This window comes from Lampetra fluviatilis, chromosome 32 (assembly GCF_964198595.1).
Source record: "Lampetra fluviatilis chromosome 32, kcLamFluv1.1, whole genome shotgun sequence".
NCBI lineage: Eukaryota > Metazoa > Chordata > Hyperoartia > Petromyzontiformes > Petromyzontidae > Lampetra > Lampetra fluviatilis.
In genome coordinates this window covers 10228149-10252503 of record NC_136306.1, presented here as the reverse complement: position 1 = coordinate 10252503, position 24355 = coordinate 10228149, and the positions used below count along the sequence as shown (strand labels likewise).

Genomic DNA, 24355 nt, shown 5'->3' with positions numbered 1-24355 from the left:
CTGTTGTTGTTGTTGCTGTTGTTGTTATTGCTGCTGCTGTTGTTGCTGCTGTTGTTGCTGCTGTTGTTGTTGTTGATTGCTCCGGCTCGTCCTGCTCACGTTCTACCCCTCGTGGGCTCCCGAAGAGCGCGTGGCTCGATAGAGCAAGGCGCAGGGTGCAGTAGATAGCGGCTGTGTCGGTGTGGTGTGTGTCTGTGTGTTGTGTCTGTGTGTTGTGTGGTGTGCTGTGTGGTGCGTCTGTGTGTTGTGTGTCTGTGGTGTGTGTTGTGTGTCTGTGTTGTGTGTTTGTGTTGTGTGTGTGTGGTGTGTGTTTGTGTTGTGTGTGGTGTGTGTTGTGTGTGTCTGTGTGGTGTGTCTGTGTTGTGTCGGTGTGCAACACACGTACGCAGATACGTGTAAGGATTGCGCGCGCGCGCAGCACGTGTTTGTTTTTATCGCGTTAACACGGAAGGAGTGTTAGTTTTATCTTCTTAACAAAGCGGCGTTAGTACAAGGAGTGGTAGCGCAGTAATTGTGTTGTACGAGGTGGGAGGAGTAGGGAGGACGGAGTCTGCTTGCTTCCAGGAGATTCGGAGCCCAAGAAAGAAATCTGGAGCAGCATTGTGTTTTTTATCTCGGATATATATTTGATTATCCAGCTGAAGAAATAATGGTGGGTTTTGTGTGAGTGGTGAGTTATGTGTACACACGTGTGTGTGTGTGGCTGTGTGTGCACACGTGTATCTGTGTGTGTGTGTAACTGTGTCTGTGTGTGCGCAAGTGTGTCGGTGTGTTGTCTGGCTGTGTGTGCACACGTGTGTCGGTGTGAGTGGTTGTGTGCACACGTGTATATGTGTGTGTGTGTAACTGTGTGTGTGTAACTGTGTCTGTGTGTGCACACGTATATATGTGTGTGTGTAGCTGTGTGTGCACGTGTCTGTGTGTGCGTGTGTGACTGTGTGGCTATGTGTGCACACGTGTGTGTGTGTGGTTGTGTGTGCACACGTGTGTGTGTGGTTAGCGAGTCGGTATATTTTGTTTTTGTTGTCTTGTAAAACCCCACCGCATTTGTTAATGGTTTGGCTTCGCCTGCTTGCCACACGCATCATTATTATTATTTAAAAAAAACGTGGCTATGGCGGTGACTTTTGTTTGGGAGAGAATCAAGGAACGGATGCTGGGGAGATTACACTGTATATGCTTAATGTGTTTCCTCCTATTTGGACTTGGGAAAAAAAACACGCGTGTGGCAGCAGCAGCAGCAAGCACGTGTCCACGTGGCTACGTGGAGTTTAAATCAATTCGGTTCCCAGCGCAAAGGACGCGTTAGAAAGTGATCGCGAAGCCCCGGGTCCTATAATCTTCCTTAACCGTAATTAATTATTAACGCGGCTTTGTTTAATCAATACTGTAGATTGATACAAATGTGTGTCGGTGATATGTTTTTTTTAGGGAGGGATGGGGGGGCATTGGTTAGCACACTGAAATGTTATTAACCCTGGCCACTTTAGTTAAGATGCCCACGGCTAACATTGGTAGTGAGTGATAACTGGACTGGTTCTGTGTGGGTTCCACCACCACCAACTACCCAATTCCTCATCTTCACAAACCCGCATTGACCAGTGTGGTGAAGTATGGTCAAACGAACACCGCAAATGCCATTGGATTGCAAAGGGGGGCTAAGCATGAATTATATTTATGATGAAGATGTTTAAATTGTTTACTGCTTTGCAACGTCTTTGCATCTGAAATGTATTGTTGCCCACGCTTATAGAAGGAGAATGTGTGTTTCGTAATGTGAATCGCACGGTTTTATTGATAAGGAATTTCGGTTTAACAATGGGTGTTCAATGCAAGTGCTGAATTGTATTGTTTAGCAGAACAATTTGTGTATGTAGATAAAGGTGCGGCGCTGCAAGTGCTTGCACATTGCACTGCTGATGGAAGGTCCTCCACTAAAGGGAGCTTTTGTGAGCCCCTCTGGAGGGTGCTTAGGCCTACGTTTCCACGGTAATTGTAAAAGCTTATAAAGTACCATACTACTCTATACTGTATACACACAGCTCGGAGTCGGTGGTGGAAATTCCACGTTTCTATGGCAGGATGTGGGCGTTATTTAACACGTTCTTAACGCGCTCAAACGACCTAACGACTGAGTTGGCATAGATCGAGTACAAACTATAAGCAAGCGTGTGTCAGGATTCATCCACTTATAGACACGTGTCTTTCAGAGCCTCTTCACGTCTCTCCCAACAATCTCAACACGTTATCACTCGTGTGAACACTCTCCTTACGAATATGGGAGCCATTACTTTAACGATATTAATTCACCTGTTTATTAGAAAGTACGTGTGTCATTAGTAGCCAGTTGGGTAACGATCAATCAAAATATTAATTCTAGGCAACTTATAACAAGGCAAGCTTGTACGTAAATTATAAAACTTACAACTATGCAATTACAGTAATATTCATGTTAATTCTAAAGCCTTACGTTTGGCGACAATTTTAAGTCAAGAATCTGATTCTATTATATCAATAGATCACCATGTGTATAGTATTATAATGTCCTTGTTGGTAAATTCGCGCATAACATGACTGCTGTACACGAAAAACTGCCTTCTGGTTGTGTTCTCAACTGCGATGGTCTTGCTTAACTCAATTGTCTCGAGTTTTATAGATTCCATACGCTGACAATGGGCTCCAGTATTTCCCAACAACCGCATCGGCAAGCGAATTGACCTAAGATTGCAGTGTACTGTTGTAGTCTTGGCTATGCCACGCAACATATCTCATGCAGTTCCATGTCTGGGACGTTGAAAATGGATCATAGTTGAATTCACTGCCTCTTATACTGATAACAAAATATTTGTAGTTTTTTTTAATCTTCCATAATATAGGTTTTTTTGGGTTAGATTTCATAAATATAAATGTGTCACCACCAACTAGTAAGGTTTGTCACGTAAACAGAACATTCCAATTCGTTACTAGTACAGCACACCGCTGTGTTGGAGAGCAAATCCACAACATTTACAATCTTGAGTACGACGTTTCGCCAGTAATTACGACACATTTATGCGATCTAACCCCAATAAACTACAATTTGGATGATATTGGTCGCGAAAGCCCACGTGTTGAGCTTTTTGTTATCTCGTTCCAATTTTTTTTTTATCACCGGTGAACTTCAAAACATATTCATTTTGCAATATTTGTTGTTGTTGAACAGTTGTACCCGTCACCGAGAAAAGTTGACGGCTTTGATGATGATGAGTGATGGACAGAGGTGTGGACTCGAGTCATGTGACTTGGACTCGAGTCAGACTCGAGTCATGAATTTGATGACTTGCGACTCGACTTGGACTTGCATAACAATGACTTTGTCCCACCTATGAGATGTGGACTCGAGTCATGTGACTTGGACTCGAGTCAGACTCGAGTCATGAATTTGATGACTTGCGACTCGACTTGGACTTGCATAACAATGACTTTGTCCCACCTCTGGTGATGGAAGTTTATTGAATGTAGTTGTACAATTTTGATTCAAAGCTTTCGTGACTGCAGGGATTCATATTCTTGGGTATTTCGGTAAAGTCACGTAGAAGGGAAATAATAAAATAATAAAAATAACAGTTCTTAGACTTTATATTGTTTAATATTTGTATTATTTTATATTTCCCTTCTACGTGACTTTACCGAAAGAACCAAGAATATGTAGTTGTACAACTTTAGTTTCTCGAAAAGAATTGGCCGCCGAGGACAGGATTTTTTTTCATTTTCTCGCTAATGTGGCCAGCTCGCTTGAACATTGATGTGCAATTTTAATCGCCGGTCACTGTTTACTGCCTGCCAGATGCCTTGTTTTGACCTTTGGATCGAGAGCAAAGTCTCGCAATTGGCTGACTGGCTCCGTTTTTGCACATTCTGGCCAGCACATCTCAATGTTTCACGATCAAATATTTAACCACAATAAACAGCATGCCCGGTTTGCGCAAGACCAGCCGTATAATCGCAACTGGAGTTGGCATACAATTGTCATCCGTCGAGGTATTTTTAAAAAAGAAAGAATTGGAGTGTGCTTAACCGTAAACCCTTTCGACAAAATAATATTACGCTTGACAAAAGATGACAACATTTCTGTGAATGGAGATGTGAAACTTCGTCAAAACTGTATTCGCATGTCTTATCCACACGTCTCTTATGTGACCATATTTAACCTGTAATTTTTAGACGAGGTTGCCATACTGTTATGCAATATCGTGTGTTTTATGAGCCCCTATTAGTTGACGTTGATTGTAAAGTTCCACATTCATCTTTGAACTCGAAGAATCTACAATGCCATAAACATTTTATAACGCAATGCAGCGTTTTTAAATTAATATGATTACGGTTGTACTTTTCAATCCCGCTACCTCTCCGTATCCATGCATACATTGGCACCCAAGCTTTCCAAAGTTGCTGTGTAAACAGTACAGTACTGTATCATGTATTATGTATGCATGTTGAATTGGTTTCGCACCGTAGTACCCAAAAGTACAAATCGGAGATGCATCGATTCATTCATCTTTATTCATTCTTCGTATGGCTGACCTTGATGCAGAGCAACAATTAATCCACAGCAACAGTCATCGATTAATTTATCAATATCAGTTCTTAGACTTGTACATATATAGAAATGTGCGTGTAAGAATTGGTGTTTTGCAGTTCGTATGTGTTGTGCATCATGGGTTCACGTGACCCCTCCCGCCACTAGAAACGTGGGTCAGATGAATTGTTTCACACCTAACCCCTGATTATGATACAATAAGACCGTTTATAACTTACCTTTGTTTATAATTCCAGTGCAATGTTAAGAATACCTAAGACGGAACTCGGAAGCTTTGCAGGGTTGAGCCTAGTTCTTGGATTTAAGATTGTTTTGTTGAGATTTGGGCTGTGATTTGACCACGCTCCAACAGTACATACATGTTTTAATCTATCTGTGAGGAGCTTTGAGTCTGAATGCGTGGTAAGGTTTGCTTTGGTACTCTGGTTTCCTGCCACATTCCACATGCTCTTTTGGCAAGCATGCCAATGCCATACCCTCCTTAAACAGTCTTGAAACTCCTTGAGGCTGATCCTGTGTAAACAATTAGAAATATTAATATATCTAAAATGTGTTTTAGGTTTTTTTTTTACATGCCAAACTATCTTCAACCCAACTGCTTTTAAGTTAGACATCAGGAGTGAAATAAAGTAAAACTACAAAAATAACCTTAAAAACTAACATACGGAGGGTTTTTTTCTCCCTGGCAAAATAAGGGGCATTATTAGTCTGGATATACGCTATTGTTGTGAGGTATGTATTGATCATGCTTCCCATAGGGAGTGAAGCTGCCTTTCCTGGTTGACACAGAACACAATTAGAGGCCACACGCAGGAGTCTGAATATGCATAGCGGATGTGTAGTGCCGGATTATCCTCGCAGCCAAAGTAGCTACACATGTAGCTACGGGCCCCGCACTTTCAAGGGCCCCGCGCTAAATACTTTCAAGCTATCAATTCCTTTGTTATGTAGACTAGCCGTAGTTTCAGCCGCACCAGCCTTACTATAATAATAAAAAGGGCGCCTGTCCTGGCACCTCCCCCCTCAACCAGTATATATACAGGGTCGGATCTCTTGGAATTTCTCATTTACTTGATGCAGCAGGCGTGCTGTGACGGTTCCACCTGAAGACGGAAGCTTGTGTTGCCTCTGAAACGTCGTGATTTTTATTTTACTTTTATTAATTTTAATTTTTTACCTACGTGACTTTACCGAAAAAACCAAGGAATATGAATCCTTGCAGTCACGAAAGCTTCAAATCCATCAATTCCGGTTCAGTGATTCTGCACTTGCTCTTACTATAGTACGACACTGCCTTCAACTTTTATGAACGACTGGGTGTTAAAGGTTAGCAATTTGTCGTATTATCTGGCTTAATAGCCAATAAAAAAATGCAATTACTTTACTATGCAGGTCCATTTTTTTAATTTTGTGTTTTTTTTATGTAGGGTCCTAATATAACATATGTTACAGGCCCCACACTAGCTTAATCCGGCACTGCCCGGTATAAGGGACACTTTAAAAACACATGCCCACAATGGCCTTTAGTGTAAACATTGCAGAGACTAAATTGAACCCTTACCGACCCTATCTCAAAATAATCTGTTGCGTCCCGTACAATACCTGGCCTTATCTGCGCTCAAAAGATAGGCACTGTTAATTTGTGGAGGGCGACAGATAAAATGTGAACCTTCGGGGTTAAAGGTTAATGTAAGTGCACGTGAATGCAGCATATTTTTTTGTTTTCTTGTGCAGGTGACGGTGGTCAACTCTGTGGAAACGGCCCACTTGGATATGATTGTAAGTTAATGGTTTTACGGGGCTCTTTAAGTGTTGTTTTTCCAATGGAGGTGTGATATTGCATAGGTTTAACAATTCATATTGATTATTATTATTTTGATGATGCATTCATTGAATTGTACATGTAAGGATCAGTGTTTTTAAATCTTTTATATTAAGTTCGCTTGCTTGCTTAGGACCGTGCAAATCTTTCGGTCGTTTTTTAACCCACTTCCCGTGATCCAATCGAGCTGACATTTTGCACACAGACTCGTTGTGCGTGACAATGCATTTTCGTGAAAAAAATCCAAAATTTTACACGGTTTAGGGAATTTTTTAAAAATATTTAATTACCAATTGTTTAATACTGCCAGACAATCATCTGACCCATAGGTGGCAGCCATCTCAAGCCAGAGGACGAGAGGACTCTAGCCGCCCCGATGCCACGCATATAAAGGATTTATAGTGAAAAACTTTGTTTTTACGGGTTTACTTGTTTATTGTTGTGCTTATGGGTTCAGATTACTCCCAACAATCACGAGCTGCCGCTAAATACACCAAAGTGTTCATGAATATAATTGACTTTTGAATCGAATTGCAACACTGAATCTCGACAATGCATCAAACTGCCACCAGAGGAAGAGAGGGGTGGGTGAATTATATTACACCCCTACTTTTTAATCTGCACTCCGTAAACAAATTGGCAAATATTCTGAGCAGATGCTCAATTTGGAGCTGATTGACCATAACATAGAATAACAAAACAAATAGAGATTCGATCAACAGAGATGTTAAATGTAAACCCAGAATCAGAATATTTATACTGGAGGAATCCAGATGTCCAATAGACAATTGGGATATTCACTTATTTTATTGCTTCGTTACTTTTATCGTTTAATTTCCGTGCTTCATTGGATGCCGTTTGGCCGTAACGACACTTGTGTGCAGAATAACAAGCAAGCTCAGACATGCTAACGGGAATTTACAAATGTAATCCACCACAAATAGTGGGCCATTTCATTTGAGAACACTTGGTGTTGAGTTAATACTAACACTTAGTGTTTGACATAATACTAACCTCCCCTCCACTCCTCTACTTCAACGAATTGCCACGGTACAATGAGTTTACTCAGTTCGGTTTGCGGCTTTATTCAAGAATTGATTCATTTTCGTCCGATTTTTTTCCTCCCATTTCTACTGTGGCCATTGCTTCATGAGCCTGAATGTAACGACCTAGAGTTTGCATTCATTATAATTAACTGCTATTTAACATGAACAATGTAATTCTTGTATGGTGAGCATAATAAAACATTTAAAACCGTTGGTCATTACGTATCTACTAAAAAGGTGTAGCAAAGTATTGCTCTTCTTGGTTCTTTCGGTAAAGTCACGTAGAATGGAAATAATAAAATAATAAAAATAAAACAATAAAATAATTCTCACGATGTTTCGGCCACAACGCAAGCAGCCGTCCTCAGATGAAGAACAGGTCTGTCGGAAAGACAGCGTCGTGAGAATTATTTTATTATGTTTTATTTTTATTATTTTATTATTTCCCTTCTACGTGACTTTACCGAAAGAACCAAGAAGATGAATCCCTGCAGTCACGAAAGCTTTAAATCGAAATCAAAGTATTGCTCTTTCCGCAGGCTGTGAGAGGCCCTAAAAATGCATTGCCAAGAGGTGAGGGTTAATATTTGTGCCGGGTTTGTGTTTTCGTGTCCTCAGCACGACGCCCAGATGGATTACTATGGCAACCGCCTCGCCACCTGCTCCTCCGATCGCACTGTCAAAATATTCGACATCCGCAACGGAGAGCAGATCCTGGTGGCTGACCTCCGAGGGTAGGTTCATCTGCGTTGGGGGAGATGTGAGCGGTTGTGTGGCAGGGCGAGGTTGGGAGCGTTTTGCTTGCTACAAAAACACTGCGACTGGGGGAGTTGGTGCAGAGTCGGTGCAAGTGACACGGATGGTATACAGTGTGCCCTCAAATTAATGTGGATGGGCATACCTTGGCCCGCGTACAACGGACGGTTTTAGGCAATCCTTAAAAATGTTAAACATTTGCAAATCGCACTCTGAAAGCTCAAGGTTTGAACAGCGTTGCCGCCACGCAGCGCACAACAAACTTGGTGGAGTAGTTACTGTGCAGTAACTGTGCAGTAACTACTCTAACCCTCTATTTTGTGTTTAGGAAGTGGATCGTGATTTTGAGTAATTTTTTTCACTTTTTTTATATTGCTTTTAAATTTTTATATAATATAAAAAGCATTGTGAACTGTAAATGGGATAACTATGCTGTTTATGGAATCAACAGGTTTTAGTTATTTTTTTCCATAAAACCCATATGGTGTGATATCTCACCTCTTGAATCACATCCTGTAGTTTAAGGACTTACTGCAGTTGTAGGGTAAAGGTGTATCCCTGAAATGTCTTCCTCACACCGCTGACGGACAAAAGGGTCTCTCCGCTTGAGGGAAACACGCAAGAGGCTCTCTGGAGGGTATTTTGGCCAACTCCTCCACGTTCACCACACAACTTAGAACTCATTTTTCCGTTTTAGTTTATTCTTCTCTCGCACCTCCGATTAGCACGGTTGGGGCTACGTGTATGGTGCGAAAGAAGTTCAACATTTATACATAGAGACCCATGGACTCACTGCATCGCGCGTTTGCAGATGCGCTTCTGCGGCCATCTGGAACGCTCTTCCGATATTAAAAGAAACATCGGAGCTATGCACTTTAAAATCGTGTAGATTGAAAACTAATTTTTTTTTAACAGTTTTTATTGTTTAATTTGTTGTCCTTCCCCCCGCACCTCTGAGCACAGTTGGGGCTATTTACGGTGCCAAAGAAGTTTACATACACACGTACAGACCGTATTGGTATATGTGAACGTATCTTAACAAAAGAAGAGGGCCTGATGCAGGCTGTGATGAGAAGGAAACTGGCACTATTTGGACACCTGTGTAGAATTGACAACAACAGGAAAATTAAAAGTGGTGTTGTTGGGGGAGAAAATCGAAGGAACCGGAAAGAGAGGAAGACCTAACAGAGAATGGCTTGACGACGACATCAGAGGTTAGTGCCAGGAAGATGTGGCCACCACTTGCAGCATATTGTCACAAGACAGAGAGGAAAGTGGAAAAAAATGTCGAAATATGCAGTGGACACCACCAACGGGGATATCTGCCTATGGATCGTGACGACGATTTTGACAAAGAGGCGAGCCCTTGGGGGGCTGGGGGGAGGGGTTTCGGCGTAGGTGCCGCCGCTATCGTCGCCGCGAGCGTGCGCCAAACCTGGGCGTCGTCTTCCTGTGGCCGGGGCGCGTGCAGGCACGAGGGCCCCGTGTGGCAGGTGGCCTGGGCCCACGCCATGTACGGCAACGTGCTGGCCTCGTGCGCCTACGACCGCAAGGTCATCATCTGGAGGGAGGAGGGTGACGCCTGGGAGCGCATCTACGAGTACGCTGGCCACGAGTCGTCGGGTGAGTGCTGCCATCCTGGGTGGTGTTTGTGTGTGGGCCGGGATGGGGGGGTTGCTATTTTTTTGGGTGTGTGGTGGCGCCGGGGTGTGCGCACTGCTACAAACCCAGTGTCCCGAGTTCGGTTCCTGCTTATGGCCAATCAACACCCGTGACGATTATTTGAACCGGTCCTAGGCCTCCCCTAGGTCGACTCCGATATTAGGAAGCCGTTGGAGCTATGCCCTTTTAAATCTAGACTGAAAAACTCATGTCTTTAGAACTGCTTTTCGTGTTTGGTTTGGTTTGTCCTTCCCATGCACCTCCGATTAGCACGGTTGGGCTCTGTACAGTGTGAAAAAAGGTTCAACATGCATAAATGAGTAGCTAGTGCAGTGTGTAAACATCGCCATGAGGGAGACAAAAGGTGGCCGGGCGTGGTGCTGGCCACCCACCCCCGAGAGTGCCATACCGGCCTTCATCGGTGCTCGCTAACAGCACTTGCCGCAACAGTCTGTGAAGGCTATTTGGGGGATCTTTGTCTTTGGGTGCTATTTGGCAAGAAAGAGGGGTGGCTTTAGCCCCCCCCCCAACTGAAAATCCTTCAGCACAGTGGTACAAGCTAGTTTTCTTTGAACAGGAATCGGTTTAGGGTTTAGGTTTTATTTTGGGCAAGACGTTAAAACCCATTGGCCAGTAAATGCTCGTTTTTGATGGGGTCCTGGTTTACACCGCAGTAACCTGGTTACAGCAACAACAACAAACATTGACGAAACAAACCAAAAACGGGTGGGGAGGGGGGGTGCTACAGCCCCTCGGTTTGGCAAACAACAGAATTTAGACCCCACTGAAAATCCCTGTGGACAGAAACGTTAGAGACAGATGACTTACTCTGAACAGCACAAAGAATGTCGGGCTGTTGTCACATGCTACGCACTGTTGCAGTGACGTATGCTACATTATAAAATAATTACAATAATCGGTGTAAAAAGCATGGCTTATGATGATGATGATATTACTTGTGGCACAGGCAGCGACGCTATTTAGAGGCACTGTAGCTGGGTGCGTGGGCGCAACAAACTCCGATCCGAGGTTGCTATTCACACCGCATGATGTTGGTGTGTTGAGCTAAGACAGCCTTGTGTCCTATCCCCTCGGCTACAGCTCCTCCGCAACAGGCGCTGCTCCATTACCACTTCACGTCGGCAGCGTCGCATCAGCCCCATCTTATGGCCCCTGACTCCTCCGTCCAACTCAACACCCTCCAGCAGAGGTCGCAAACGGGTTTTGATTCCGTACCCGTACCCGTACCCGGCCGCACCAGGGTCGCAAATGGGTACCCGTACCCGTACCCGGCCGGGTACGGGTAGCCGTTCCCTACCCGTACCCTACCCGAAATGAGTGACAAACGGTGACTCACCAGTGACTCACGGCCTACCCGTACCCGTACCCGGCCGCACCAGGGTTGCAAACGGCTACCCGTACCCGGCCGGGTACAGGGTAGCCGGGTATCGGGTAGAGTACGGGTTTCGGGTACCCGGTTGCGGCCTCTGCCCTCCAGCGCCCACCTCCCCTGCCCCCCCAACCGCGACATAATTTATCCCCTCTCTTGTAGCGTGTCGGTGCCGCCCATAATTATAATTCCAGACTTTATTTAACAACAGGTTATATACCTTTGCAAGTTTAATACTCCCCAAGGATTTGCACCGAATCCTCACCGCCTCTGATGCTCCTCTGGGTGTTGTCGTTGACGCACCGGACTTTAAATCATGAGGTCGACCCGTCAGGCTCCCGGCGTGGCAGCTACAATTTTTCAAAGCTTATTTTAATCCTCCCGCCTCTGCCCACAGTAGACCATCAGGTCACATGTGGTGGGGTAAAGTATGTGGGAACTCCCTCTTCCGAGATCTCTGTGACGTATGTGTTTTGAACTTCTTTCGCACCGTACGTAGCCAAAGGTGCTAATCGGAGGTGCGGGGGAGGGACGACGAACTAAAGCATGGAAGAAGAGTAGACCAAAGTACTCTCGAGGGCCTCTCTAGAGCTTCCACCAGTAAGGCCCTGTCATCGGCAGTAGCGTGAGGACATAATTGCGGTGCTGCACGTTTACCTCACTCCTGAACCTGGGTCTAACTCAACCCCTCTCTCCTCACCCTCATTATCCTATCCATCATCCACAAGCACAAGCCTATCGCTTAATCCAACAATACCACTTGCTTCTTACTCTACCCGTGCCCCTAGCTTGAACGCTCAACTTTGCATTTTACCCACACGCTGAGAACATAGCCTAACGTTTTACTTAACATAATCCTCACGCTAAAAATGTTTCTTGGATCGTAACCATGTTCCAAGTGGTAAGCGGAGCTTTTCTCTCGCACCGATGTTGTTTCTCTTTCACCGACCTTTAACCCAGTTCTGAAATTGAGATTTTAAAGTTACTCGCTGCCTTAGTCTAAACGGCAGCCACACGGTTGATAACTCCCAACAGGAATTTCCATTCTCTCTCGATCCCCTAACTGCCCTAACTCCTTAATCATACTAAACAGGAATTTTGAGGGGATAAAACCCCCATTCCTGCCAACTGCTGTATGTAGTTGCGGGTTCTGCCTTTGTCGTGAGGGTTGTAAGTTGATGCCGAGGAGGGGGGGAGGAGGCGCCTCGGCCCCCCATGTGGAGTGATGTCACCCGCTAATTATGAATAGGGGGGGTGTCCATTTGGAGGACGTCACCTTATGATTATTAATTAGGGGGGCTGTTCGATGTGGAGTGTCACCTGCTCATGATTATTAATGAGGGGAGGGTGCTCCATGTGGAGTGACGTCACCCGCTAATTATTATTAATGGAGGGGGTGTCCATTTGGAAGACGTCACCTGTTCTTGATTATTAATGAGGGGGGGCTGGCCGACGTGGGGTGACGTCACGCACGGGACACACAGACATTCTTGGCTCATTATAGTAGTACATTTTCATTGATTAGCCTACGGGCCCCTGCGAACCGAAGATGGATTTTTTAGTTGCAAAATGTATTTAAGCAGCACACTTGACTGGTTTCGATTTTCCCCGAGTCTCATACAAACGCTGCAGGGTTGACAGATGTTGCAGGGAAGAACCGTTACAGTCGCCTATTCACCCTCGTATGTTCGCTCTTCCTATTATCCACCCCCATGGATCTTATCATCCGGATCTTCTTATCATGGTAGTATCATTTACCCGCGGATAAGACAAGTAATCCGTAATCGGTGGCATGTTCATCTTATCCACGCATATTTTAACTTCTTTTAATGGATGAGAGGCATAATATTTGCAGGTAAATGCAGTTAATGGGATCTGCCAATATTGTTCCCCTCATATGAATGCGTATACAATGAATAAAAAAAACGATGTTGCTTGGATAGTTTGTCAAGGGAATGTTAGAACAATAGCTTCAGTTATTTGTACTTAGGTGATGCACCGCACAGAGATGCTAATTTATTTCAAACGTGTTTGGCCCGCAGGTTATATATTTGATTCTCCATGTTAGTGAATTTCCACATTACCATGGTATTGAGGGGTGGAGTGGTGGCACAGACCACCTGAGTTTGATCCCTGACCATGGCTCACGTCAGGAGCGAGTGATGTCTGAACTATTCTTGGGCCCCACCCACCATGGCCAGGGTTGAGAAGTGTGGTCAAACAACCATCGTGATATGGCCCAGAAGACCTTCATCCAGCAGTGGATTTACACGGTTGTACATTTTTCAAGTTTTGACATTGCATGCCTGAGAGCACGGATTTTGCTGGTTCTCTGGTGGAGCTGTGTTGTTGGGCTTGTGGTGGTCCTGTGGTGGAGCTGTGCTGGGTTTGTGGCGGTGGTCTTGTGGTGGAGCTGTGATGTTAGGCTTGTGGTGGTCTTGTGGTGGAGATGTGATGACCCTTTGGAAGAACTATGCTGGTCCTGTGGTGGAGCTGTGTTGTTGGGCTTGTGGTGGTCTTGTGGTGGAGATGTGATGATCCTGTGGAAGAACTATGCTTGTCCTGTGGTGGAGCTCTGCAGATGCTGTGCTTTGAGCCGTGGTGCTGGTCCTGTATTGGTTGTGTGGTGGAGCCGCTGCGTTGGCCCTTGTGGTGGAGCTGACCTCGTGCTGTGCTGCCCCCCCCCCCCCCCCGCATTGATGGGGACGCAGTGAACTCTGTGTCGTGGGCTCCGCGAGAGTTCGGCCTCGTGCTGGCGTGCGGCAGCTCGGACGGCGCCATCTCCGTGCTGTCGTGCTCCGAGGAGGGCAGCTGGGACGCCAAGAAGATCGGCAACGCCCACTCGGTGCGTGCGGGGAAACGTCGTCGCGATGCGTGGATTCGTCGATTTGATGATTACGTTTATTGAATGGTGCTTTTGGGAGTCTTCTTTAAAGTTGCTGCAAATTCATTTTAACACGTAGGCTTTCGGGACCCCAATATTCAAGGTTTTTGGGTTAGATCGCGTTAGTATAAATGTGTCGTAACCCTCCACCACCCGACAGCCAGTGAGGTTTGTCACGTAAAGAACAACGCGACAATTGTCACGTTGTGGTGGAGGGTTACGACACATTTATATTTACGCGATCTAACCCAAAACCTTTATGATTGCTGCAAATTATTTGCAATTGATGTGTGTGTATGCTTAGGATATTTTGAAGCGAACAAAACTGTGCAAAGGTTTTAGTAAAAATGACGAACACTACAAACGAGATGGTAAAAACAAGGCAATTTCACCCACCGAATTGTGAAAATTTATCAAATCCATTGGAGGGTGAATTGTTACATAGCCAATAAGAAATATAATCACAGCAGTTTCTAGCTCCATTCTGTTTACTGCCCTGAGCGAGTGGTGGAATTTCCACATTCCAGTAATAGCGGGGGAGGAGGGGGGGGGTCAATTCGTAGAAGAACCACAGTTGGCTTCCAAAAAAGTGATACTTTTATCTACCAGCCCAGAGGTCATGGAAATTCCACATCCCATTGTGGGGGGCATTATGTTTCATAGGTCGAGCCAGAAAGCGGTGCCCAATTTATTAACCCCAGAAGGGAGTAATTGTGGGATCAGTCGTTTACCAGGATTTGAATCTGCACATCTGATTGTGAACCGAGTGCTCCAACCACACAGCAGAACAATCATCATCACGATCCATGGGCAGACAGCCCCGGTAAGTGTCCACTGCACATTTAGTAATTTTTTTTCCACTTTCCTCTCTGTCTTGCGCCAATATGCTGCAAGTAGTGGCCACATCTTTCTGGCACCAATCTCTTATGTCGTTGTTGTTAGGTCTTCCTCTCTTTCTGGTTCCTTCCATTTTTCCGAACAGCACACTTTACATTTTCCTGATGTAGTCCATCCTATATATGTCAATAGTGCCAGTTTAACACGTAGGCTTTCGTGACTAATATCATCCATAAGAGGTTTTTTTGGGGGTTAGAACGCGTAAATATATAAATGTGTGTTTAAAACCCGCCACCACCCAACACAGCCAACTAATAAGGGTTGTCACGTAAACAGAACGTGCTAATTCATCACTAGTACAGCACACCGGTGTGTTGGAGAGCCAAGCCACAATATGTAAATGTTTTTTTTATGTGACAACCCTTACTAGTTGGCTGTCGGGTGGTGGCAAATTTTAACGACACATTTATATATTTACGCGATCTAACCCCCCAAAAAAACCTCTCAATAGTGCCAGTTTCCTTCTCATCACTGCCTGCATCAGGTCTTCTATTTGCACATTTTTTTAATTACTTTTCAGCACAACCAGATAAACATATTCTGCTCCTTAAAAATGTTATAATAATTTACACCCCTTTGTCAATCCGCTACTGGATTAAGGACTCCCCATGCCATCATAGTGATAGGGGGGTTATCTGATCATACCTCACCACAATGGTCAGTGCTGGTTTGTGATGACGGACACCCAGGACTGGTGCAGATGTTACTTGCCACTGAAGTTAGTCGGAACTGGTAATCGAACCTGGGTTGTCGGGTTCGTGGCACGGTGCGCAAACCGCTATATCATCGCTCCACGCTCGACCTGATATATATTATTTAGATTTCCAGCACCGTGTATTAGAGCATCTGAATACACGTGCTTCCGAAGATGCTGAAAATGTTACCACAATTAAATGTGTAGGTTAAGCATAATGAATGTAGGAATACATTAATTACATTTTGTAATTGTTTATTCGGCTTGGCGTCTCGGCTCTAGAGCAAGCAGCTCGCAACCAGAAGAGTGAGAGTTGAATTTTTTTGTATGGGGTTGACTCGGCCCATCATCCCTCCAGGGTTGATAAAAGAAGTACTACTTTGTGGGCAAGTCAAGTGGTTGTTCTATGGATAGATTCCCCCGCACCACAGCGTGTTTGCGTTTCCACCACTGCCTCAGGGCTGCACACAGCAAAGGATCATTGCCTCAATGCTCGCTTTGAGCAGGAAGTGGCTTTGACTTTTGAGTATTTTTTTTGCAGCAGGTTACCAGAACGAACAGAGGGCGGAGGATTGTAATGATACACCGATGTATTAATTGAACTTCGTGTGTACGAATAATTTATTTACGACGTATTGCGAACTATATACACAAGGTATTGTTATAAAGACAAAGATTTCCATTATAGTCTTAACATACTTTCAGGGCAAGTGCTGTTAGCGAGCACCTATCAGGCTGGCACTGCATACGAGGGGGTGGGTGGCCAGTACCACGCCCGACCGCCTTTGTCTCCCCAGTGACGATGTTTACACACCGCACCAGGTACTCATTTGAGGTTAAGTCGACCGCGGGGAGGACCAGCACCGGTTCAGATAATCGTCACCGGTGTTGGCCGTGAGTGGGAATCGAACCCGGATCGCCGGGTTCGTAGCGCAGCGCGCTAAACACCACACTACCGCTCCCCTATATGGTTATACACACATACACACACTCATGACTGTGAAAACTCTAGGCAGTAAAGTTCCACATGCTTTCGCATTCTGGTGGTCCAGTGTTGTGTGCGCATTGGTGGGGGGGCTAAGTGGGGACTTGCTGCTCCCCTTCCTCTCCCCCCTTTGCTCCCCCCCCCCCCACCGCCCCGCACCGCCAACAGATCGGCTGTAACGCCGTGAGCTGGGGTCCCGTGATGGCGCCCGTGGGGGGGACCCCCCAGGGGCCCTGTGGCCAGAAGCCGATTCGGAGGTTTGTGTCGGGCGGCTGCGACAACCTCGTCAAGATCTGGAGGTGAGCTCCAACGATGGCGGTGGTGGAGGCCTCGCTCTGTTGATTTTAAGGTCCTGTCGCATGGTGGAGCAGTCGCACGGTGTTTGGCACATTCCCACGAACCCCCGGTGAACCGAGTTCCATTCCTGGCCTTGGCTGCTAACATTTGTGGCGATTATCTGCAACTGGTCCTGGGCATCCCCTAGGTTGACTCGGCTGTAAAATTATTATCTGGAATGATGTGTAAGCATCGGCGCTGGGGAGACAAAGGCATCCGAGAGTGGTGCTTGACCACACCTAGCCCTACGTACTTTTAAATCTCGACTGAAAACGAATTTCTGTAGAACTGCTTTTTGTGTTTGGTTTCTCCTTCCCCCGCACCTCCGATTAGTGCGGTTGGCTACGTACTGTGCTAAAGAAGTTCAACGTACGCCGTGTTGGCCTTGATAGGTACTCGCTGTCGCCACTCGACCACAGCAGTCTGTGGCTACAGGCGGGACCTTCGCCTTTGTTATTATTCTTGGGTTTTTCGGTAAAGTCACGTAGGTAAAAAATTAAAATTTAAAAATTAAAATTAACACAAGCTTCCGTCTTCAGGTGGAACCATCACAGCCTCCGAAACGTCGTGATTTTTATTTTATTTTTATTTAACTTTCATTATTTTTAATTTTTTACCTACGTGACTTTACCGAAAAACCAAAGAATATGAATCCTTGCAGTCACGAAAGCTTCAAATCTTCGCCTTTGTCTTTATGCAGGGAGAAAGATGGGCAGTGGGTGGAGGAGCAGAAGCTGGAGGCCCACAGTGACTGGGTGCGCGACGTGGCCTGGGCACCCTCCATCGGGCTGCCCATCAGCACCATCGCCAGCTGCGCGCAGGTACCCGCCGTGCCCTCTCGCGTTTTTGGTGACGATGTCTACGAACGAGTTCGTCGACTAAGGCGATTGTTATTTTAGCCGAAGGTCACCGCTAAACCCAAGCGGACGAAAATCGCCGGGCGTCACCTCGACGACGACGACGACAGCCCACCGAAAGATCCTCTTCTCACATCTCCGTTCGGTTAACGCAAATCTGAACGAAGATGTGAAGAGGCACATTCAGGTAATGGAATAAATTCGTTGGTGGTACGGCATTGGCAGTGGTGCGAAAGTACTATTAACAACAGCAACATGAACACGACCGTCAGTGACATCGCGGGAAAAATAAAGTTGACGTTTAGGGCAACGGCCACTATTCATAGCACGTAATGCTGACCACCGTGACTGCACGGCCCTGTGGAAGACAAAACGGCTGTAGGGGAGGGACGGGACGGAGAAGAGGAGGGGCGAGGGAAGGGAGGAGGAAGAGCATTGGCGACGGAGAATGGGCGAAGCTTCGAGAGAATTGCACCTGAGTCTGTGGCGTATAAATTCGTGTTCTCAATGCAACATTGACATTTCTTTGCCCTCTTTGTTTTTCGGATGCCGGGAAAGGACGGCCGAGTGTACGTGTGGCGGTGCGAGGACCCCTCGGGCAGCTCGTGGGTGGCCAAACTCCTGCACAAGTTCGGCGACGTGGTGTGGCACGTGAGCTGGTCCATCACCGGCAGCATTCTCGCAGTTTCCGGGGGTGATAACCGGGTACTGCTGCCTCCGTGGCCCCACCCCCCCACCACCCCCACCCACCGCCCCACCTTCCCGCCGCCCCACCCCCCCCACCCCCCCACCCCCCCACCGCCCCACCCCCCCCACCACCCACCGCCAGCCACACTCCCAGTCATATCCACGTTGTGTGTGTGTGCGTGTGAGAGTGTGCGCGTGTGGGTGATGGTGGGGAGCGGTAGTGTAGCGGTTAACGCACTGCGCTACGAAGTCGGCTAACGATTCCTGCTCATGGTCAACACCAGTGACCAGTTATTTGTCCTTCACCGCACCTCCGCTTAGCAAGGTTGGCTACGTACGGTGCAAAAGAAGTTCATACATAGTGACAATTATCTGAACCGCTCTTGGGCCTCCCCTAGCTCGACTCGGCCTCAAATGAATACCTGGTGCTGTGTGTAAAATTATCGCCAATGGGGAGGCGGTCGGGCATAGTGCTGGCCACCCACCCCTTCATGTGCCATGCCGGCCTTCATAGATGTTCTGTAACAGCACTTGCCCCTACAGTCTGTTAAAGGCTGTACGGGGGGGGTCTTTGTGTGGGTGATTACTCATTACACACGTATTGTAGGCTGCTGCATTGCTACGTTGTCAGCAGAAGAGGCTAGTGCAGCAAAAAACCCATGGTTGTATGCATGTTGAACTGAATTCGTACCGTACGTAGTCAGCCACGCTAATCGGAGGTGGAATATCCTCCAGCGTCTATGCTATCGGCCGTCATTAACCAGTGCCGACCCGTGCGTGGTGAAGAATACCCCCCCCCCACCACCGACGACCCGCACAGTGTGGGGAGGCCCAGCAGTGCGTTGACAAAAAGGCTGCACGTGTGTGCGTGACGGTGACCCCCACGGTGTTTTATCCCGCCTCCCTTTTGTGCCGCCCTGCAAGGTGACGCTGTGGCAGGAGTCCCAGCAAGGCCAGTGGGTGTGCGTGAGCGACGTTGACAAGAGCCCAGATGGATCGGATGACCAGCCATGATGCGGGGGGGGGGGGGGTGGGGGCCTTTCTCCACTGGTGGTTGTGAGGCTCCAACCTTTACGAGCGAGTCCTTGCCCTCAAGAGCTGAAGCCTACTTGCGATGCCACTACAGGTTGGCACGCGTTTCTGCCGTGTCAATATTTTGCTCTACTGCGTAGGTTTTGGCGGCTGTGCTTGGGCAGCTCTCTGCGATGTGTTTTTAGTTTGTACCCCGCGTGTGATTTGGGCGCGCGATGTCCTGGGTGAAGTTCAAGAACCGGATCCGGAACCGTCACGGACTGGACAGTTCTGGAACTGATTTAAATTCCTGAAGAAGCTCCCAAGCACGTGGAGTGAAACGTTGGGCATCGTGCCAAACGACACACGTATGCAGCCCAAAAAACACACCTTGGAAGGATATTTTGTAGATTGTTATGTTTGGTCGGTAAAAGCTAAGACCGACGCTGAGTATTTCATCTAGTTAACGTTGACTTTTTCACATTACAGTTTGTTTGTTTGGCATGGCCACGTATTTTACCACTTGTAATGTGGATTGTTGTCATAATGTGCCTTGTGGGAGACAATTTCGTGATAATCATTTGGAATTGCTCGTGGTGTAACCAACATAGGAAGTTTATATTGGTAATGTGTACATGAGAGAACCGGTAAAAATAATATATTTGATTTATAAAACTATATGATGCAGGGGAGGAGTGATGGCAGAGTGATTCATCGCACACTTCGCTATGAACCCAGCACTATTAACCTCTGCGGATCCGATTTTGGCTCCAGGCTAACATCAGTAGCGCGTGATATCGCAGCTTGTTCTGGGTCCTACACCTTCATCGGACCACACTGAGAGGCGGTCGTGCATCATGGTCCAATAAAACCCCATGAGCAGCATGGCACGGGGAGGCCTATTTACATATTATTACGATATACATTCACGCTACATACACTATAAAAGCGTGTAAGATAATTAACACTATGAATGTGAAGTTGGAATGACCAAGAGGATATTTCTGGTGGAGATGAACATCAAGTTTGCTGGAACCAGAGAGGATATTGGAGTGACATTTGAGAGATTTGTCATCGGAACCCTTTGCGCAAAATTCGATTTGCCAGGGCTATCCGGGCAAACAAATGTTTTCTCGGAAACTTGAGTGCGGGATTTTTGTGGCGGTCACACTATATTTTTTCTGAATGTCACTTGAAATGAGCGTGCCACATCTGTTTGAAATAGTGTGGGATTTATTAGCGCGTGCAATAAGACGCGTGCGTGATTTGACAAAGATGTGCGAGCAGTTACTTTGTTTGTAGAGGGGGTGGTGAATGTTTTTGTGTTGGAAGGACTTGTGGCAAATCTGTCTGTCGAGCAAGGGTGTCAAGTCTTTTTGTGAGCGTGGCATTGTCAGTGGTTGTCGGTGCATAGGATTGGTGTCGGTGACTGGCCTGGGTGAGAAACCAAGAGACCAGCAGGACAAGTCTCGTGTGCAAGAGAGAGCTGCTTCTTACTAACACGTTACGTGAGCTGAACAGAAACAACTAGCACACTGGGAATAGAAAATGTTGCAAATGTAATTCTCCTGCAGTGCAAATCGGCTCTTGACAGATGGGTACAGGTCTCCAAGAGCTCATTGTTTTGGGTTATATACTGCCCGAAGCATTACAGTGTTATTGATTTTGTCTTTATTATTGTTACCGGATTAATTGTGGCGTTATTGTTGTTGGGGTGCTTTATTGTTAGCAGTATTGAATGCACAAGGACAATGGGGTTTGAGACGCATTGTAAAGGACTTTAACTCGTTCCAAGAAGTAATTCACCGCACTGCATTTCAAACCTGTTCAAGTGCAGATTCGGTCTCGGATCTGAGCACCGTCTGAAGGTTTTTGTCGCAAGTTTTGCGCGGATTGACGACCGCGTTTTTTGTTGTTGCACAAAGTTGTTCGTCGGCCTTGTCTGGGGATTTGAAGGGGTGCAACGTGGCCGTGTGATGCACGTTATGGGGTGGCATGGGATGTGGGGGGGGGCGACGCTGCAATTGTGAAATGTCTCAGGAATTGATGAAATCGCCACCGTGCCTTTGTGCGTTTGTGTTCCGCGGGCATTTTTCTATTTGTTGGTGCATTCGAGTTTTGAAATAAGAATGTAGCATCGAAGGTGTTTTCGCGCGGATGTTACAATTTTGTATTTAGATGTCGTAGGAATAGAAAACCGTTTAGTTTAGATATTAAGGCCAAATAATTTTTTTTATTTTTTCCATTAAATTGTTTCATACTTTACATTATGATCTCATAATAACAATCCATATGATTGCAACACTTTGCGAATGTATGTTTTAAGTTAATCTGTCTCACTTGGCTTTTCATCGGTGGCAATGCGTAATCGCAGGCGCGGTGGTTCCCATTCAGCTGATGGATTAAAGGCCTTCTTCCCAAACCGCCACACCTGAAAATAATAACATTTAAAAAACACCTGCAGATGGAAATCCTACGTTTTGTTGAATTTAATTTGAAATAAACGACTATATAATCTATTGAGTATTGGTGTTTGGTTCATGTCTTTTAGTCTGGTGTAGAGAGAGAGTGGTTCTCCAGAATTGTTGTGTTGAGCCATTATTAGCCAAGCTGCAGAGCACATCATCCATTGAGAAGCTGCTGCTGCTCTAATCACAGTCGTGAAGTCCATTTCTCGGCGATGAATATTGTTGTTCACGTTGGGCCATCGGCTTCATACTCTTAGGTTTTTTCGGTAAAGTCACGTAGGTAAAAAAATAATAAAATAATAATAAATGCAAATAACTACATTAAATCACGACGTTTCGGAGGCTGCACAAGTCTCCGTCTTCAGGTGGGACCGTCACAGCCAAATTTACTGTATCAAGTGAAGAGAAATCCAAGAGACAAGATCCTATATACTGGTTATGGGGAGGGGGGGGAGGTGATTTATTATTTTATTTTATTATCATTTTTACCTAAGTGTATTGGTTTAGCCATGTTTGTTGTACAGAGTTAGACTGATGGGGAGGGGTGGGGCTGGGTGGGGAGGGGCTGGTCACCCCGTGGTGCCCTTATAAAACTCAACGTTTAACCTACTCACGCCGGCTTAAGCCCGCCCTCACAGTCGGGCATATTTGCGGAATACACCACGCCGCCGTTGACCCTGGCCATTGACCGAGCAACCCAACGTTCCTACCAGCGCCCTCCGCAGGAATGTTACAGTACTGCACGAGCATCGTATGTGCTCTCTAGGCCCCTCTCGTGGCGACATTGATTAGTTCCACTAGCTGCGATAAGCCTCGATGTTTTGAATGCCAGCAACGTTACAATGTTTCACCTGGCGAATCTCTTCAAATGGAACATAGGACAGTTGAAGCAAATAAAAAACACGCAGCAAAAAAACAATCGTGAAGACATCTGAGCGAAGAACTGACGAATGATATGTTCTTAAAGTGTTGAACTGACTTGAATGTTAACTTCTGTCAGTGTGTGCTGTTTGCACCACCGCACAACGCAACAGCATCAAACGTTGTGTAGTGGATAGTGTAGTATACTAGTACAGCACTAGTGTATAGTGTAGTGTATAGTGTAGTATATATGGTAGTGTATAGTAGTGTAGTGTATAGTGTAGTGTACTAGTACAGCACTAGTGTATAGTGTAGTATAATAGTACAGCACTAGTGTATAGTGTAGTGTATAGTGTAGTGTACTAGTACAGCACTAGTGTATAGTGTAGTGTATAGTGTAGTATATATGGTAGTGTATAGTAGTATACTAGTAAAGCACTAGTGTATAGTGTAGTGTATAGTGTAGTGTACTAGTACAGCACTAGTGTATAGTGTAGTGTATAGTGTAGTATATATGGTAGTGTATAGTAGTGTAGTGTATAGTGTAGTGTACTAGTACAGCACTAGTGTATAGTGTAGTATAATAGTACAGCACTAGTGTATAATGTAGTGTATAGTGTAGTGTACTAGTACAGCACTAACCGGTTATGTGTTGGAGAGCCAAGCCACAACATTTACAATCTGAGCACGACGTTTCGCCAGTAATCACAACCAAGCTTCACTGGGTCGCGAAAGCCGACGCGGTTAAACTGCGGGGCAGTTTGTGAGAACTTCCAACATCCCAAGCAGTGCGCGCATGGAAATTGCCCACGCGGTATCCGCCAGGGGGTGCTCCTGCCCAGGTGGGGATTGCTCCACGGCTGGGTTCATGGACAACCCTCACTGGCAGAGGTCGCAAACGGGTACCCGATACCCGTACCCTACCCGATATCCGGCTACCCGTACACGGCCGGGTACGGGTACCCGTTTGCGACCCTGGTGCGGCCGGGTACGGGTACGGGTAGGCCGTGAGTCACTGGTGAGTAACCGATTGTCACTCATTTCCCAACGTCTTCACAATTCAAGTTCCTAGAATCAACCCACCCGCGCCTGCAACATGGCTTCATCCCAGAGGTCGCAATCAGGTACCCGATACCCGTACCCTACCCGGCCGGGTACGGGTAGGGTACGGGTACGGCCGGATACGAGTACCCGTTTGCGACCCTGGTGCGGCCGGGTACGGGTAAGGAATCAAAACCCGTTTGCGACCTCTGCCCACTGGGCAAGAGGAGGGCATATCGGGTTCGGCACTACGTAGTTCAGCGTTCTTCACTCATTTTCAAAGAGGGGGGTGGGGGGTTGGAGACACTTTCGCCGATAAGACATCATCGGTGCGAGGGGCCGCCACATTTGAAACCATTGGGGGGTTAACAGCACGATG

The 24355-nt window shown here is 46.3% G+C and overlaps 1 protein-coding gene across 1 annotated transcript; it reads left to right on the top strand.

Moving 5' to 3' along the window:
• On the top strand, window positions 1-22132 carry LOC144943743 (protein SEC13 homolog). Its single transcript, XM_078871533.1, has 9 exons — window positions 1-652; window positions 6314-6358; window positions 8066-8181; window positions 9675-9826; window positions 13967-14100; window positions 16884-17014; window positions 17752-17872; window positions 18467-18613; window positions 19520-22132. Exons 1-9 carry the CDS (start codon window positions 650-652, stop codon window positions 19607-19609), a joined length of 939 nt encoding a protein of 312 aa, XP_078727659.1. The 5' UTR covers window positions 1-649; the 3' UTR covers window positions 19610-22132.
• The last annotated feature ends 2223 nt before the right edge of the window (window positions 22133-24355 follow it).

Excerpts from the sequence above, each read along its gene's own strand:
- LOC144943743 (XM_078871533.1), top strand. Across the intron at positions 9,827-13,966 it reads CGCTGGCCACGAGTCGTCGG|TGAACTCTGTGTCGTGGGCT; the intron begins GTGAGTGCTGCC and ends ATGGGGACGCAG. Across the intron at positions 17,015-17,751 it reads AACCTCGTCAAGATCTGGAG|GGAGAAAGATGGGCAGTGGG; the intron begins GTGAGCTCCAAC and ends GTCTTTATGCAG.